This window comes from Neomonachus schauinslandi, chromosome 15 (genome assembly GCF_002201575.2).
Source record: "Neomonachus schauinslandi chromosome 15, ASM220157v2, whole genome shotgun sequence".
Taxonomy (NCBI): domain Eukaryota; kingdom Metazoa; phylum Chordata; class Mammalia; order Carnivora; family Phocidae; genus Neomonachus; species Neomonachus schauinslandi.
The window spans coordinates 54,774,725-54,793,605 of record NC_058417.1 but is presented as its reverse complement, the minus strand read 5'-3'; the positions used below and the strand labels follow the sequence as shown (position 1 = coordinate 54,793,605).

Genomic DNA, 18,881 nt, shown 5'->3' with positions numbered 1-18,881 from the left:
GAGGGTTTTCACGTCCTCCACTACATCGTGCAGCAGCTCCGGGGCCTGGAGGGGGGGGGGGGGGGGGGGGGGGGGGGGGGGGCGGCGCCCACAGGCCGCTCCCCGGGGGCGGGAATGGAGGCGGCGGGAGCCGGGAGGCGCGGGCGCGCCAGGCCTCGGAACGGCCCCGTGTCCACCTTGCAGGCCATGGAGCTGCTGCACGATGTAGTGGAGGACGTGAAAACCCTCAAAGAAGCCCAGGAAAAGGCGCAGGAGCTCCCGGAGTCGAGCCTTGCGGTGAGGGACGGCGGGGACCCCACCTGGCGGATCGCGGAGTCGCCCCCTTCCCATGCAGTGCCTGTCCTTAGCACTCCGCTGCCCCTTCTCAGACCCCCAGCCACACCTTCACTTGGATCTTTGTTTTCTTGGAGAAAGAAGTAGAACCCCCTTCAGATGAACAGTAGGGCCCCAAAGCACTAGGCAGTGCTCTTATTTCAGGCTCTCCGGAAGCCACCCAGGGGCTTAGAGCTGGAGGGAGGGGGAGGGGCAGTTAGGAAGAAGCCCAGGGAGAGGCTGAGGGAGGCCACGGGGGGCCCCTGCCTCCGTTCTGCCCTTCATCCCAGGCCTTGAGCCCCAAGTGGGACTCACCTTTGCCCTGGGAAGCTTTTCTTTTCGAAGTGTGGTGTTTTTTGATTGATTGATTGATTGATTTTTTGACCAAGGGCTTGTTTTACCTTTAGATTCCTACTTTCTGGAGGTTTGCAGAAGTCATATGGAAAAACTTAAGTTTAGCAATTTGTTTTGGTAGTGCACGAACAAGCAGGGGAAGCAGCAGACTCACCGTTGAGCGAGGAGCCCGATGTGGGACTCGATCCCTGGACCCTGGGATCATGACCCCAGCAGAAGGCAGACATTTAACCGACTGAGCCACCCAGGTGGCCCTTGTTTTGGTTCTTTTGGGATGCTTTTCTCTTTAAACCACACAGCCATTCAGACACCCTTGAAGGACCTGATCATTTTTGTCCTTGAGAGGCGAGGTCAGCCTCATTCTGTAGTGCCAGAATGTTTCGATCATGGGTAGGATGAAGTGAATTCCGGGAGCAAAGGTTCCCACCCCTGGGTTAGCATTTGCTCTTGGCACGCTGTCCCCCACCACACCTCACTTTCCTGCCTCTTGTTGGCTGGAAAGAAAACAATTTAGCTGACTTAGCAGCCCCCTCTCTACTCCCTGCTCCTGTAAGATCCACACACCGCCTTTCTTCTTCTTCCCTGTGTGTGTGTGTGTGTTTGTATGTGTAGGGGCCACAGGAGGGGCTGTTTTGATCCTCCATCTCTGAACTTTTCTTCCAGAAAGCCCTCCAACGGATTGATGTACTAGAGAAGATAGTCAGAGAACGGGATGAATTCCTGGTAATATGGGCGAGTTCTGTAACAAAGGGCCCTCAAGCGGGCAGTAGGGGAGGATGTCCAGACTCCCACCCCAGATGTCTGTGTCCCTCCAAAGTTGGGTGAGGCCCTCTGTCCCTCTGGGCACTATCCCTGGATTGAGGGGAAATCCTTTCCATCCCTGCCCAGTATCCCACTAGGGGCCCACATATGACAGGAAACTGGCTGCCCAAATCTCACTGGTCACTTGAAGGACAGTGACTTCTCCTCAGGACTAGGGCTGTGGATTCTGTTAGCTCAGTTCTGTTCCTAAAGCTTTCTGGGATTAAGCTTGGGGTGTGTGTGTCTGTTTGTCTGTCTGTCTGCCTGCATGCTGTCTATTACTATCAGGACCTAGTGAGCCGGAAGATGAGTTTGATGCCTGTTGGAGAAGAAGTCACCATGGTCACCTGGGAGGAGCTGGAACAAGCGATTACGGATGGCTGGAAGGCCTCACAAGGGGTGAACAAATTGGGGACCTGGGCACTGGTTTCGGGTGGGGCTCCCCTGGACCTCTCCGTCTTTGCTACTGCACAGTATTCCATTGTGTGGATGTTCATAATTTCATGCTTCCTATTATGGATGTTTTAAGTGTTTTTTCCAGTCTTAGAATAAACCATGCTCCAATGTGACATTCACGTGTGCAAACATATTCCATAGGGTATATTCCTAGAAATGGAATGCAGATTTGTGATTCGGCTCACTTTTGCCAAACTGTCTTCCACAGATATGGTTCTAATTTAGACCCTCCCCAACAACGTGGGAGAGAATGTGTTTCTTGAGTCCCCACCAACACTGTCTGTACCCAATTTTTTCCAATTGGATGGAAAACGGTACCTGAGTGAGGTTTTTATTTGCTTTTGTAGCTTTTCAAAGTTCCTTACAGTCTGGTCTGAAATGCCTGAGTCCCTTTATGCTTAGTGGACAGAGATAACCAACCTTGGGAATAAAATGTCGTTAGGGGGCCCTGTGTTGATGACTTTGACACACGAGTGTATGCATGCATCTGTCCGTCCCAGGGCAGTGCACAGGATAACTAAATCATTTTTATTATTTTTTAAGATTTTATTTATGTATTTGAGAGTGAGAGGGAGGGAGAGAGAGAGAGTACGAGCACGAGCGGGGGGGAGGGGCAGGAAGAGGCAGACTCCCCGCTGAGCAAGGAGCCTGATGCAGGGCTCAATCCCAGGACCCCAGGATCATGACCTGAACCAAAGGCAGACGCTTATGACGGAGCCACCAAGGTGCTCTCCAAATCGTTTTCAGATCCCCACCCTTTCTCTATCTGAATAAAATGGGTATTATCAAATGGCCCTCGAGGACGAGGATCAGCTGCCCTTTTGGTCTGGCTATTCCTCTTCTGGCTTTGTGCCTCTGGGTTACTCAAAAAGTTTCACCCCCCAGTACCCACACCAACATGGGGAAGAGAGTAGACCTTTTGGCGCCACCAAGTGGCCATCTGGGGCACGTCAAATATCACGTGGATACAAAAGACACCCTGCTGGTCTCTAAGATTGCTTTTTGAATGGGGCGGGGGGCATCTTCAGAGGAAAGCAGCATCAGAAGGACCCTGCAAGCAAAAGGAATGGCCTAGAAAAAGGTTGCCTCTGCTTTCGCTGTTTTGTTTTTTTTAAGCCAAAGCTCTTTACACATAGCAGTATCGTGTTTTGAGTGAACTACACATTTTTTTAGGGTGCCGGCAGGACACCTGCCAGACCTAGAAATAAGCATGACAGAAGCCCCTTTAGACACTTTCACTTCTCCAGAGGTAAGAAAGTGTCTGTTTTTTGACAGTTGCTCAGAATTGTCAACAGCCCCAGGAACAAAGGAGAATAAATATAAATATTCAAAGATTCTTTTTTTTTATAAAGATTTTATTTATTTATTTTAGAGAGAGAGAATGAGAGACAGAGAGCATGAGAGGGAGGAGGGTCAGAGGGAGAAGCAGACTCCCCGCCGAGCAGGGAGCCCGATGTGGGACTCGATCCAGGGACTCCAGGATCATGACCTGAGCCGAAGGCAGTCGCTTAACCAACTGAGCCACCCAGGCGCCCAAATATTCAAAGATTCTTGAGAAGCAAGAGAACAAGCTATGGCAATGACAAGTTCAGCCGCTGCACAGACCATCATGAACACAGTGGAGAGTTTCACCGTCTGGAGCTGAGAATATAAAACAAACACGCTTGGAGACCAATGTTTCTGGCCCTGTTGGTGGAACCCTTTAACATAAATAGGAGATTAGGATTTCGAGACTCAGCATTCTTAAGGTCGACCGAGTGTTTTGGCAGAGGGGTGGTAGCTCTCAGGCAACGGAGAGATGCACCATCTGCCCACGTCATAAGTAGAGGGTCAGGACAGAAGCTAGGACGGTGAGTATGGGGGTGATCAGCGCAGAGGAGTAAATCCCGTCTCTGGAACGCCGGACTCGGGAAGGGTGTTGTGTTTCCACCTGGAGGAGGAAGGCTGCAAGCACACACGTAGCAGCCTCAGTTCCAGGAGCTCAGAACTGAGGTGGAAGATGCCCGTCCCAGGACGTGAGTGCACGTGAGGACACAGACCAGTGCTTTCCAAGCGTGGATCCTGATGGGCAGCAGGGCGTTCTCCACAACTTTGCGCATATGCACAAAGATGACCATGATGCTTCTCCGTCTGCCTCCCCTCCCCCTCCGCGTGCTACTTCTAAGGGTCAGAAAGAATGAAAGGCACACCATAACCAGGAAGAGCCAACCAACCTTAGCACGCTAATCCAAACTTGCTTAAGGGAAGAAAAAGCTGCTTCACTTTCCCGTCATCAAGGTGATGCATCTGAGTCTCCAGCTAGAGCCATGGCGATGGGCGTAACAATGGAAGAATCTTTCAGTGACAATTTCACCGGGTCCACACACCTTGAGCACAGATGATCTCTTGCAGAAATAGCATGTCCGAGGTAAAGGGCATTTTCTCTTCGAAGCCTTGTGGCCTCTACTTTATAAAGTAGCCAAAATTAAAACTTATTTTCAGGATTCCATTGAGGGTAGGTGATCCTCTGTTCAGTTGTGATCACCATTTAGATATCTTGGGCTTCAGAACCCAAAGAACAGTGGAGCAGTTTAGGAAGGGGCTTCACAAGAGTCACCCTACTTCCATCTGCCTGGCCATCCCATGGCACATCCCCAGGGAAATAGAAATAAACATTTTATGGTGTCTTGGGGTCATGGAAATAGCAGGTTCCATGCTTGGAGGGAATCTCATTTAAGGCAGAAAGGATAGAAAGCTTCAGCTCAGGAGGAAGCGCGAGATCCATCCTGTGTAGAGAGGAGCTCATCGTACATTCTCATTGTTCAGATCACAACCTAACAGGTTCGCAGGAAAGGAGGGGCTTAACTGTACTTTGACTCAAAATAAACCCATTGATTCAAAGATGTATATTTCCCCTCACATTGTATTGTTTTTCAAAAATTTTTTCCCTCACGTTTTAGTGTCTCCGAAATCAGGTTGTATCTTTGAGTTGATGTTTTGTAATTAATTGGCAGCATATTCCTTGTCTTAGGGGTTTGGAAATTGGTGGTACATTTTAAATGACACCACCTTGGGCTTGCTGAAATAAGGAGAGATGGCACGAGGCACTCTTTGATAGGAAAGTCCCACGAGGTTGACCATCTTGGAAGGTGCAAGAGTTGAGAAGTTGTCTTAACATAGAGCACCTGGCATCACTGCCTCCAAAATCCCTGGCTTGTTGGTGTGGGGTGTGAGGGACAGAGCAATAGAGGGCTGGGTTCCGGGTTTTCCCAGCTGGAAGGGGGCTGTGTAGTTCCAGTTTGTTGTTTAGAAATCCGGATGAGTCCGAAGCACGGTTCCCATTAGGAGGTCAGCTCGGGCACTCATGACTTTCAGTTCCCATGATCCTCAGAAACAATGTGGGTGTCCTCGAATGCCAGCAACAAAAACAGCCAACTTTTCTAAAACCTCATTCCACCCCCTCCCCCACCCCTGTAGCTGTTATGTCCATTTTTCTAGCATCGCTAACTTTTGTGCATTCTGTAAAACCGTGACTTTGCTTTTAGTCACCGTGGTAAGCTGAATAATGTCGGTTTACACGGAGAAGGGGACTCAGCAGACGTGAAGTAGTTAGGGATCGTGAGATGGGGGCTGGTTCTGGATCATCTGGGTGGGCCCGGTGTTGGGATCACAAAGGTACCGATGAGAGGGAGGCAGGAGATTCGACCACAGAAGAGGGGGAGGCGATGCGGCCACAGAAGCAGAGACTGGAGCGACGCGGACACAAGCCACTCTTAAGAAGCCGGAGGAGAGGGGACGCGGGTTGTGCCGAGAGCCCACGCCATCGCCAGCCCTGCCCGTCACCTTGACTTCAGCCCAATGCAACTAGCTCTGGGATTCTGACCTTTTGAACTGTTCGTGTTGTTTGAAGCCACTAAGCTGCGGGGTAATTTGTCAGGGCAGCCATCTGGAACATATTAATACAGTCCCCTTCTTCCTCTTGGGGCAGTTGGTGAATGACTGGCTAGTCAGGGAGGTTTAGCAGCACTCTCCTGCCATTTTCTGTTACTCTTGTTTCTGAGTGTCGGGCAATAACCTGGACACAAAGTCCACAGCAGTTGCTTCTTGGAGTGTCTTTTAAGACTTGCTTTAAGATTCCCACCCTCTGTTGTGCACACATATAATCCCCTCGGGTTGTGGGTAGAACCTGCGGATATGGTGGGGCATCTCTCCCATAATCAGGTTGTTAATAAATTGACTTCCAACTTTAATCAAAGGAGGGATCGGGTGGTCCTGACCTAATCAGGCGAGCCCTCCTTGAGAAAGTGAAACCAGAGGGTGGCCCCTATGGAGAGGGGGTCGCGTGGCTGGGATTGAGAGTGGGCTCTAGGAGGTAAGAGCTCCAGCCATGAGGAGCTGAATTCGGGCAACAACCCTGAGCCTCAGATAAGGCCGCAGCTTACCCTGGATTGCAGCTGAGGTCCCAACAGCGAACCCGATAAAACAAGACCAGACTCGTGACCCACGGAAACTGAGATAATAAACTCGTGCTGTTTTCGATGTCTACATTAGTGGTAACTTGCTCTACAAGAGTAGTAAAGGAATCTAGGACCCTGAGCTAGTGTTTTTGTTCAGTGATTTTGGGGCAGCATCAACTAGTCCCAGAGCTGGGCCAGTAAGTCTTACCAGTGAGGCAGCTTTGGACCTCAGGGGGAGGTACCGTGCCCCCAACCTGGAAGGCTCTGACTGGGTGAGGTCCGAAGAGGTTGTAAATCTTTCCTGCTTCCTGGGATCTTGTAGGTTCTTTGTGAGTAGTAAGAAATTGTTTTGCTGAGATTTCAAGGTCTTCCGGTGTCCAGGGAGTCCACAGTCACCCTGGGGTGGTGCCAGTCTCACCCTGGCCAGAGTCCCCTACCAACAGCTGTGTGTTTGTGGCTTTACAGAGGTTGGTCACTGCAGGTGACATTTAAGATTAGAAGCATTGGGTGGGCCGGGGGTGGGGGCTGGCTGGCTCAGTCAGTAGAACACGCAACTCTTAGATCTTGGGATTGTGAGTTCGAGTCCCACGCTGAGGGTAGAGATTACTTTTAAAAAATTAAAAAAAAAAAAAGATTATAATCATTGGAACCTGGATCCTGACTAAAAAATGACTGTGATGGGGGGTGCCTGGGTGGCTCAGTTGGTTAAGCGACTGCCTTCGGCTCAGGTCATGATCCTGGAGTCCCTGGATCGAGTCCCGCATCGGGCTCCCTGCTCGGCAGGGAGTCTGCTTCTCCCTCTGACCCTCCCCCCTCTCATGTGCTTGCTCTCTCTCTCATTCTCTCTCTCTCAAATAAATAAATAAAATCTTAAAAAAAAAAAATGACTGTGATGGGGATCACAACACAGCCTCTGGTCAGGATTAGATATGCCTAAAAGGGGGTAGTGGGGAAACTGCTATAGCTGTGGCTCATGGAGAGACATCCCCCCTCCCTGCATTTAAAATTTGACTTAAAAAAAACAAGACTTTGTTTTTAGAGTTTTAGATTCACAGCAAAACTGAGTAGAAGGTATAGGAGCACCTAGCTGGTTCAGTCAGTGGAGCAGTGACAATTGATCACAGGGTTGTGAGTTCAAGCCCCACATCGGGCATGGAGCTTCCTTAAAATAAATAAATACATAGTAAGTTTAAAGGGACACCTGGGTGGCTCAGTGGGTTGAGCATCTGCCTTCAGCTCAGGTCATGATCTGAAGGTCCTGGGATTGAGCCCCACATTGGGGTTCCCTGCTCAGCAGGGAGTCTGCTTCTCCTTCTGCTCCTTCCCCTGCTTGTTCTCTCTCTCAAATAAATAAATAAAATCTTAAAAATAAATAAATTTAAAGAAATGGAGTAGAAGGTATAGAGGTTTCCCTTATACCTTCTGCCCATATACACACACATAACTTTCCCCACTAACAACGTCCCTCATCGGAGCAGTACATTTGTTACAACTGGTGAACCTACAAGGACACATAATGTCACTCAGAGTCCATAGTTTTAATCAAGCTTCACTCTTGGTGTTGTACAATTTATGAGTTTGGACAAACGTGTAATGGCATGGACACACCATGATAGTACCATACACAGTAGTTTTTCGGCCCTAAAAATCCTCTGTGCTCTGCCTCTTCGTTCCTCCCTCCCCACTCGCAGCCACTGATCCTTCCACTGTCTCCATAGTTTTGCCTTTTCCAGAATGTCGCGTACAGTTGGAATCCTACAGTATGATGGCTTCTTTCACTTAGCACTGTGCATTCACGTTTCCTCCATGTCTTTTCATGATTCGATATAGCTCATTTCTTTTTAGTGCTGTATCATATCCCGTGGTCTGGGATGGACCACAATTTGTTGTTCATCCATTCACCTACTTGAAGGGCATCTTGGTTGCTTCCAAGTTTTGGCAATTATGAGTAAGGTTGCTGTTGGCATCTGTGTGCAGGTTTTTGTGTGGACATAAGTTTTCAACTCCTTTGGGTGAATACCAAGGATTGTGATTGCTGGTATATAGAAAGAGTGTGTTTAGTTGTTTATAAGAAGCCGCCAACTGTCTTCCACGGTGGTTGTGCCATTTTGCATCCCCACCAACAATGAATGAGAGTTCCTGCTGCTCCAGATCCTTGTCAGCATTTGCTGAATTAGTCAGTGTTCCAGATTTTGACCATACTGATAGGCGCGTAGTGGTATCATGTTTTAGTTTGTATTTCCTTGATGACATTCCTGATGGTAATTTGTGTCTCTTCTCTCTCTAATTCCTCATCAGTCTGTCTAGAGGTTTATCAATTACATTGATTTACTCAAATAGTTTTTCATTTTATTGATTTTCTTTGTTGTTTTCTCTCCATTGTTTTCTGCTCTGATCTTCATTATTTCCTTTCTTCTGCTTGCTTTGGGTTTTTTTTTTTTTTTTTTTTTTTTAAAGTTTTTTTTTTTTTTTTTGACAGAGAGAGACACAGCGAGAGAGGGAACACAAGCAGGGGGAGTGGGAGAGGGAGAAGCAGGCTACCCGCAGAGCAGGGAGCCCGACGCGGGACTCGATCCCAGGACCCCGGGATCATGACCTGAGCCGAAGGCAGTCGCTCAACCGACTGAGCCACCCAGGCGCCCGCTTGCTTTGGGTTTAATTTGCTCTTCTTTTGCTAGTTTCTTGAAGTGCAAGCTGAGACTCTTTTCTATTTCAGTATTGGCATTTAGTGCTATAAATATGTCCCTAAGTATTGCTCTAGCAGCATCCCTCAAGTTCTGGTATTTAGTTCAAAATACTTTCTTATATCCCTTTTGATTTCTTCTTTCATCCATGATGTATTGAGCAGTCTGTTATTTTGTTTCTAAATATTTGGGGATTTTCCAGGGATCTTTCTGTCACCCATTTCTAATTTAATTCCACTGTGGTCAGAGAATATAATTTGTACAACTTGAATCCTTTTAGATTGATGGATGTATATTTTATGGCCCAGAATATGGTCTATTGTGATAAATGTTTTGTGTGCGCTTGAGAATGTGTCCTCTGCTGTTGTTGGGGAAAGTATCCTATAAATGTCAATCGGGTTAAGTAGGTTATAGTGTTGACAAGTTTACTGTATCTGTTAGGGTTAAATTGTGTGTCCTTCCCCACCCCTCCCAAAAGGTGTTGAAGTCCTAACTCCCAGTACCTGTAAATGCGACCTTATTTGGAAATGGGTCTTTGCAGATGATCAAGTTAAGATGAGGCCATTAGGGTGGGCCCTAATCCAAAATAAGTGAGTCTTTATAAAAAGGGGAAATTGGGACGGAAAGACAAGACACATGGAAAGAGAAGACGATTGCCCATAAATGGTAGGGAGAAGACAGCCATCAATGAATGCCTGAGGCCACCAGAGGCCAGATTCTCCCTCACAGCTTTAGAAAGAACCAACCCTACAGACACCTGGATCCCGAACTTCGGGCCTCCAGAGCTGGGAGACAATACATTTCTGTTGTTTAAGTCACCAAGTCTGTTACAGCAGCTCCAGAAAATGAATACAATGTCCTTGCTGATTTTCTGCCTGCTTGTCAATTAGCAAGATAAAGGTACTGAAATCTCTGACTATAACTGTGGATTTGTCCATATCTCCTTGTAGGTCTATCAGGCTTTGCTTGACATGTTTTGAAGCCCCATTATTAGGTGCAGAGACATGACATATAGGATTGTTATGCCCTCTTGATGAATTGATCTCCTTATGTTAAGAAATGACCTTTAAAAAAAAAAAAGATTTTATTTATTTGTAAGAAGGAGAGAGAGAGAGAAAGAGCACAAGTAGGGGAAGCTGCAGGCAGAGGGAGAAGCAGGGTCCCCGCTGAGCAAGGAGCCGGATGCAGGACTCAATCCCAGGACCCTGGGATCGTGCATGACCTGAGCCGAAGGCAGACGCTTAACCTACTGAGCCACCCAGGCGTCCCAAGAAATGACCTTTTTATCCCTAGTGATATTCTTAGCTCTGAAATCTACCTTGTCTAATATTAATATAATGATTCCAGCTTTTTTTTTCTTTTACAAGTATGAATATGGTGTATCTTCTCCCATTCTTTTTTGTTTTACCTATCTGTGTCTCTCTATATAAAATTTTTTTCTTGTAAGTGGCGTATAGTTGGTCTTGCTTTTTTAACTAATCTGACAATCTCTAATTAAAAAAAATTTTTATTTATTTATTTGAGAGAGAGAATGTGTGTGAGCACAAGCAGAGGTGGAGGGGCGTGAAGAGGAAGAGGGAGAGGGAGAAGCAGACTCCCCACTGAGTAGGGAGCCCAACATGGGGCTCAATCCCAGGGCCCTGAGATCATGACCTGAGTCAAAGTCAGATGCTTAGCCAACTGAGCCACCCAGGGACCCCTGACAATCTCTGCTTTTTTAGTCAGGCTGTTTTGATCATTTACATTTAATGTGATTATTGATATAATTAGGGTTGAATCTGTCACCCTATTAGGATTCTATTTGTTCCATCTGCTTTTTGTTCCTTTTTCCTTCTTTTTTCTACTTCTTTGGTATTATTTGAGTGTTTTTGTTTTTTAACCTCCTTTGTTGGCTTAATAGATACACATCTTTGTTATTTGAGTGGTTGCTTTAGGGTTTATAGATTTATACCTCTTTAACTTATCACAATCCACCTTCAAGCGATATTATACCACTTCACAAATAGTATAAGGACTTGATAATAAAATATTTCCAGGTGCCTTTATTTCTGGGGTCAGCAAACTTTTTGTGAAGGAGCCAAGTAGATATTTTAGGTTTTGTGGGTCATATGGTCTTTGTCACAGTTGCTCAACTCCGTTGTCATTGCGTGAAAGCAACCATGAACAATCCAGAAATGAATGAGTTTGCCTGTGTCCCAGTAAAATGTCATTTACAAAAACAGATGATGGGGGGCGCCTGGGTGGCTCAGTTGGTTAAGCAACTGCCTTCGGCTCAGGTCATGATCCTGGAGTCCCAGGATCGAGTCCCACATCGGGCTCCCTGCTCGGCAGGGAGTCTGCTTCTCCCTCTGACCGTCCCCCCTCTCATGCTCTCTCTCTCTCTGTCTCATTCTCTCTCTCAAATAAATAAATAAAATCTTTAAAAAAAAACAAAAACGAAAACAGATGATGGGATGGACTTGGCCCATGGGCCATTGTTTGCCAACGCCTGCTTTATGCGATTGTTGTCATGCATTTTACTTCTACATTTGTTATAAACCCCACAATACATTGTTCTTGTTCTGTTCAGTCAATTATCTTTCAAAGGGATTTGAGTCAAGAAAAACATTTCCAGTCTGCCTGAAGGATTTCGCTCAACATTTCTTGTAGTGTGAGTCTTGCTGTTGATGAATTTCAGCTTGTATTTATATGTTTGAAAACATCTTTATTTTTCCTGTGCTTTTGTGTTTCATTTTGTTTTCTAGTGGCCTTAACATATGGTCTGTTGTGGAAAATGTTGTGTGTGCACGCAAGGGTGTTTATACAGATCTTGTTGGGTGGAGTGTTCTGCAGATGTTTGCTGGTCCCGTTGGTCTGTGGTTCAAGTCTTTTATTTTATTGTTGATCTTCTGCCTCTTTGTTCTATCCCCATCAAAAATGGGGTATTAAAGTCTGCAACTATTATTGTTGAATTGTCTGTTTCTCCCTTTAATTCTGTCAGGTTTTCTTTATGTTTGTTAGGGCATTATTGCTCGGTTCATATATATTTGTAAAACTATTATGTCTTTCTAATGAATTGACTCTCTTATCAGTATAAAATGTCTTTTTTTGTCTCTATTAACAATGTTGTCTGATGTTAGTACAGCCACTCCACTTCTCTCTTGCTCTTTTTTTTTTTTTTTTTTTTTTTTTTTTTTTTTTTTCAACTTTTGTTTTTTATTTTTTTTTTTTTTTTTTTTTTTGAGTAATCTCTGTATTCAACGTGGGAGTCAAACTTACAACCCTGAGATCGAGAGTCGCTTGCTCCACCAGATGATCCAGCCAGGCGCCACCCCCAGCTCTCTTTTGATTACTGTATGCATGGTTTATTTTTTCTATCCTTTCACTTTCTACCTGTTTCTTTCTTTTCTAACGTATGTCTCTTAAAGACAGCATATAGTCGGATCATGTGTGAGTTTTGTTTTTTAGTTTTGCTTTTCATTTCATGTTTATTATCAGTGCTTCACTACAGAACATTTTGTAATGATTAGTGACATATGGATACCAAGAGTTTTTTTCAAGCGCCAAGTGCCAATATTTTATGGTAAATATTAATGTTCCCAAAACAAAATAATCACACATAACACAATATCAGGAGATGGTTATGCCATCAGCATAATTCACCCAAATTATAAAAAGAGCAAAACTTAAAGCCATGCACATCATGTCACCATTTCATAAAACTTCTTTTTAACTTCTACAAACTTTGCCAGTATAAAAAAGGCCCTAAAAAACTTTGTGGTGGGGTGCCTGGGTGGCTCAGTTGGTTAAGCATCTGCCTTGGGCTCAGGTCATGATCCCAGGATCCTTGGATGGAGTTCCACATCAGGCTCCTTGCTCAGCGGGGAGTCTGCTTCTCCCTCTCCCTCTGCCTCTGCTGCTCCCCCAGCCCCCTGCTTGTGCTCTCTTTCACTTACTCACTCTCTCAAATAAATAAATAAAATCCTTTAAAAAAAACTTTGTGATAACATAAACTACAAAACTCATTTTGGAAAAGTTAGAGGAGTTATTTTTCAAATTTTGGCTTTAAGGTTCTTTGGGTTTTGTTTTTTTTTTTTAATCTGTCAAAAAGTGTGGTGAGGACTGTATTGAGAGAGGCGAAGAAAGAGGAGCTTCCAGTTGATGGGTTCAGTGTGTCTCAAGATACTCAGTAATGCAAAGGAAAATTTCAAGGGCAAGAATATATTATAAATAAGAGTTTCTGAGCAAGATGAATGGATAAGCAGTTCTTGTATCAGTTGCATCCACAGGAAAGAGGTCTTAAAGAATGCTTGCTTACAGAAGTTTCTGTAAGACAGTGTTGGCTATCTCCAATATTCATCTTTTACTGAAACAATATCATAAGGGTCCATGTACTTTTCTCTTTTTTATTATTTTTTTATTTTTAAAGATTTTATTTATTTATTTATTTGACAGAGAGAGATAGCAAGAGCAGGAACACAAGCAGGGGGAGCAGCAAGCAGAGGGAGAGGGAGAAGCAGGCTCTCCGCCGAGCAGGGAGCCCAATGCGGGACTCCATTCCAGGACCCTGGGACCATGACCCGAGCCGAAGGCAGACGCTTAATGACTGAGCCACCCAGGTGCCCCTCCATGTACTTTTCTAAAAGCTCATCTACTCTATCATTTTGATATCCAGTTTCTAGAATGTGTTCAACATTGGCTAGTCCGTCTGCAATTCTCAAGCCTCCTTGGGAGTCTCCCAGCAGAGTTGTGTTGTTACTGTCTTATGGTTGATTCGAGATGTTCTGTGTTGTTCAAAGCCCTACCATGTTTATTTAATTCATGAACTAGTTCTCCTTTAAGTCTTTTGAACACCCCATTTTCATCAGAATCCATGGAGTTAGTCACGACTCTGACGTTTGGATGATCAACACCAGCCTGAGGGATAACTTCTTCTAGTACATCACCCATACCAGCTGAAAGTTTGAACACAGGGAGACTGTGTTGTTGGAGCTTATTGAAGACATTCTCGTATCCTTCCTTGAACATACATCAGATTCTGCCGTAATTTCTTTCAGTTTGGCTTTTGGTAGAGCTTGTTCAACAAGCAAACCCTGTGATTTAGGTCACTGTTGAACCATATAAGGGTACTTCTCTTCTGTTGGAGGAACAGGATCCATTTTACTAGCATAGTCTTTTTCCTTTAGTTGTAGTAATACTTTTTGGCCTCCATCTGTAAGCAGCTTATACTTGTCAATGCTATTATGACATGTTGGGCATCCTTTCCCTTTGTAGAAAAATCTGCTTAGTGTCATGCCAAAGTCTATTATTATCTGAAAGGTGACAGGTCCTTCTTTGATAAGACCACAGATAATTTCTTCTCTTATGGGGTCTTGATGTGAACTGAGCTTTTTGGAATTTTGACCTCGTTTTCACACACACACAGCAGATTCTTAATGAGTCACTTCTTGGTTATTCAGTTGTCCTCCAAGGCACTCCGAGTTCTTCTGTTCTTGGTTGTCCTAGAGCTGCAGCACAGACAGGAAGCAGCATCCAGAGATGCAGGGCTTGGATACAGGCATCTCAGTGATCTTGGGCTTCTGCCTCATGTTTCTCTTCCAGGTGAATATGTCCTGGGCCAGCAGCACTCCTACCACCAGGACGCACATGCGAGTGCTGGCCATGGCTGCCTAGTCCATGGAGAGGGTCTCATGGGCCTCCAGGCCCAAAAAGAAAAGGTTGCACACAGTGAGTGTGGGCCCCCTGGATCATGTTTTTAATTTTTATTTACTTTTTTTAAAAGATTTTATTTATTTATTTGACAGAGAGAGACACAGCGAGAGAGGGGACACAAGCAGGGGGAGTGGGAGAGGGAGAAGCAGGCTTCCCGAGGAGCAGGGAGCCCGACGCGGGGCTTGATCCCAGGACCCTGGGATCATGACCTGAGCCGAAGGCAGATGCTTAACGACTGAGCCACCCAGGCGCCCTGGATCATGTTTTTAAATCCACTCTGCAAATCTCTGTCTTCTGATTGGAGTATTTAATTACTGATAAAGTAGGTTTACTTCTTCCACTTGCTTTTTGTTTTCTATATATCTTGTCTTTCCTGTTCCTCCATTCCTCAGTTTTGTCTCCTTTGTGTTAAATAAGTGTACTCTAGTGTACCGTTTTAATTCCCTTGTTGTTTCTTTTACTGTATATATATATATTTTTTAAAGATTTTATTTATTTTTTAGAGAGTGAGCGAGAGAGAAACAGCATGAGAGGGGAGAGGGTCAGAGGGAGAAGCAGGCTCCCCGCTGAGCCGGGAGCCCGATGTGGGACTCGATCCCAGGACCCTGGGATCATGACCTGAGCCGAAGGCAGACGCTTAACCATCTGAGCCACCCAGGCGCCCCTCTTTTACTGTATATTTTGTTCCATTGATTTTTTAAGAGATTCTTATTTATTTGAGAGAGACAGAAAGAGGGAGAGGCGCAAGCATGGGGAGGGGCAGAGGGAGAGGGAGAAGCAGGCTTCCCGCCGAGCAGGGAGCCCGACGCGGGACCTGATCCCAGGACTCTGGGATCATGACCTGAGCCGAAGGCAGGCGCTTCACCGACTGAGCCACCCAGGCGCCCATGGTTGATTTTTTTTAGTGGGTCCATAGCAGTGTTCAGTGTAGAGCCGATTATTCTCCACTTCTGAGGTAACACCTTTCTGAGTACTCTCCTGAATTGAGTTTTTTCCAAACTGGCTGATAGAAACAGGCACTGTTCCCAACCCTGGGAGAGTCTGGGCACTGTTCCCTCCAGCCTTGCAGATGGCTCTTTTCCCAACCTTGGGTAGTTTCCTCACATATACATGCTGATCATTTCTGTGCTGAACACCCAGAGAGGACTCTCTACAGATCTCCTGAATCCTCTCTATGTGTATCTCTCTTTCTCTCTCTCTCTCTCTTTTCTTTTCTTTTCTTTTTTTTTTTTTTAAGATTTATGTATTTATTTGAGAGTGAGAGAGAGAACATGAGCCAGGGAAGGAGCAGAGGGAGAGGGAGAGAGAATCCTCAAGCAGACTCCCCCTCCCCGCTGAGTTCGGAGTTTGACACAGGGACCGATGCCAGGACTCTGAGATCATGACCTGAGCCAAAATCAAGAGTCAGACGCTCAACCGACTGAGCTCCCCAGGCGTCCCTGTGTTTCTCCTTTCTTTCTCATACTCTGTCCTGTGAGCTCTTGTCTCAGTCTCCCTGAATGCTCAGGTCTGTCCCCTCAACTCAGGGAGTCCCACTCCTGGAAATGCAGCCTGAAGACTCTATTGAAATGGCAGTAAGCTGAGACAACAGTAGGGCTCACATAGTTGGTCTCCCCTTCTTTCAGGGATTGATTGCTAGCCTTTACTAGCTGATAGCCAGTGTCTAGAAAACCACTATTTCATCGTTTTGAGGTTTTTGTTTTGTTTTGGTTTGGTTTTTGGTTTTGGTTGTTACAAACAGGAGGTCCAATTCCTGTTATTCTATGTGGGCTAGAAATGGAAATAGTCCATAATTTTTTAACAGATTCTTAGTATTCTACTTTATAGGTGTGCCCCCTACATATATCAGTCCCCTACTGATAACCTATTTTCATAAACAGTGCTGCAGACTCTGTACGTATGTTCTGGAGCCTTTGTAAGAGTCCTTAGAGAAAATCTTATCTATGGAATTTCTGGGCCCTAGAGTTTGTGCATTTACATTTCAGATATATGGTTTACTTGCCCTGCAGTGATACTTCTACCATCGGCAATGGGCCAATGATGGGACAAACTTTATATTTTAAACTTAATAAATTACTCATGTCTTTTATTTGTAGACCCAGCAATAGTTGGAGTAGATCGCTTGTATTGTGTAGTGTTCCTGCTGTCTTTTATGAGGGGGATTAACATATTATGATGTCATTTGCAAATGTGCAGATTCTCAAAGCCTTGGAGACCTATCCTTCAAGAATGTCAAAGTCTTTGTGTCCAGCCCAGTTTTGGGGACCAGAGGGTGTGTTTTTCCAAAAGCCCTAAGTCATCCTAGTCAGATGTCCCAGATTTTCTTGTCTTAGAGTGAGCGAGTCCTTTCTACTTGTAGTTAACTGTCTTCTTTCTTCCTCTTCAACCAGAGCTCAGAGACAACAGCAGGACTCCCTAAACGCAAAGGGCGCACTTCCGTAACATCAAATGATATACTTCAAGGTGGAGTCCCCATCAAGCGCTCAAGTGCTGACCCAGCTCTGGATTTTCCCAGTGGTTATGGCTCAGATCAGACCTTATCAGGAGTCAGTGGCATAGGAAAGCCCTCTGAAGGGGTTACCAGGGAACGAAGCAGAGGTGTCTCTGCTACTACAGTCCCGGGTAGAGAACAGCACCCAAGGGCCCGTGATGAAGGTGGCCTGGCAAAGTCCCATCACCCGTCTATGTCCCAATTCAGAGTAGAATCAGATCGTCGCAGGACAAGAGAGCTGCCGCCACATAGCTTAGCCCATCTAAGAAAAGATGAACAAGAGGCACACCCTGGTCCAGTTCAACAGGACTTACCTGCAGCCACTGTGGCCAGAGATCAACATCATCAAGTATCCCCAGATCAGCATAGGGGGGTGTATCCAAGCCAGGGTCAAATCTATCCCAGGCTAGTTCAGCATGGATTAAGACCACTTGGCACGGATCCGCTTGCATGGCACCATCCTAGCACTTACCCACACGGTGTGGTACCCCTCAGCATGGGTCAGTTTGGTATGATGCCACCTGAAATGGATGAGCAGGGCTTGGTACCACCTGGCATGGGTCAGTATGGCATGGTGCCACCATTGGTACCTGGCACAAAACAGCAAGGAGTGGAACTACCTAGTACAGCTCAGCCTGGTATGGTTCCACGTAGCACATATCAGTATGGCATGGTACTTCCTGGCACAGACCAACAGCCTGGTGTCGATCAGCATGGATTGGTACCCTTTAGTATAGATCAGCATGGATTTTTAATATCTGGCATGGATCAACAAGGATTAGTACTGCCTGGCATGGATCAACATGGATTGGTTCCACATCTTACAGATCAACATGGCTTGGTATCCCCTGGTTTGATGCAAGTTGCTGCAGATCAGCAAGGTTTTATACAGCCCAGCCTGGAAACATCTGGGTTCATTCAACCTAGTACAGAGGAGCATGATATAATCCAGCCTGGGGCAGATCAACGCAGTTTGGCACCAACTGGTACAGATCAGGCTGCTTTGGCCCAACCTGGTGCAGGTCAGCGTGGTTTAGTGCAGCCTCGTGCAGGTCAGCGTGGTTTGGTCCAGCCTGGTGCAGGTCAGCGTGGTTTGATGCAGCCTAGTGCAGGTCAGCGTGGTTTAGTGCAGCCTGGTGCAGGTCAGCATGGTTTGGTTCAGCCTGGTGCAGATCAAAGTGGTTTGGTCCAGCCTGGTGCTTACCTAACTGATTGGGTACAACCTGGTGCATATCCCAGTGGTTGGGGACAACCTGTTGCATATCCATCTGATTTGGTACAGACTAATGTATATCCATCTGTTTTGGTACAGCCTAGTGCAGGTCAGCCTGGTTTGATACAATCTGGAATGGGTCAGCAAGATTCAGCCCAACTTAGAATGGATCAGTATGCTTTGGTGCACCCTGAAATGGATCAACATGGTTTGGTCCAAATTGGAATGGATCAGCATGGTTTATTCCAACCTGGCACAGGTCATCCTGGTTTAGTGCAGCCTGGTGCAGGTCAGCGTGGTTTGGTCCAACCTGTTACAGGTCCGCGTGATTTGGCCGAACCTGGAGTAGCTCAGCATGATCAGGTCCAACTTGGAATGGATCGACATGGTTTGGTGCAACCTGGAATGGATCAGCGTGGTTTGGTGCAACCTGGTGCAGGTCA

General features: G+C 46.0%; 1 protein-coding gene and 1 pseudogene across 1 annotated transcript in view; one reads left to right on the top strand and one right to left on the bottom strand.

The window, feature by feature from the left end:
• The window catches only part of QRICH2 (glutamine rich 2), a 32,736-nt gene that overhangs the window by 678 nt on the left and 13,177 nt on the right, over positions 1 to 18,881 (top strand). Inside the window, exons 2-5 of the mRNA XM_044921400.1 lie at positions 1,330 to 1,389; positions 1,756 to 1,866; positions 17,125 to 18,406; positions 18,587 to 18,881. Coding sequence (XP_044777335.1) covers positions 1,330 to 1,389; positions 1,756 to 1,866; positions 17,125 to 18,406; positions 18,587 to 18,881 — 1,748 coding nt within the window. The remainder of the gene's footprint in view (positions 1 to 1,329; positions 1,390 to 1,755; positions 1,867 to 17,124; positions 18,407 to 18,586) is intronic.
• LOC110572515 lies at positions 13,262 to 14,685 on the bottom strand (annotated as a pseudogene).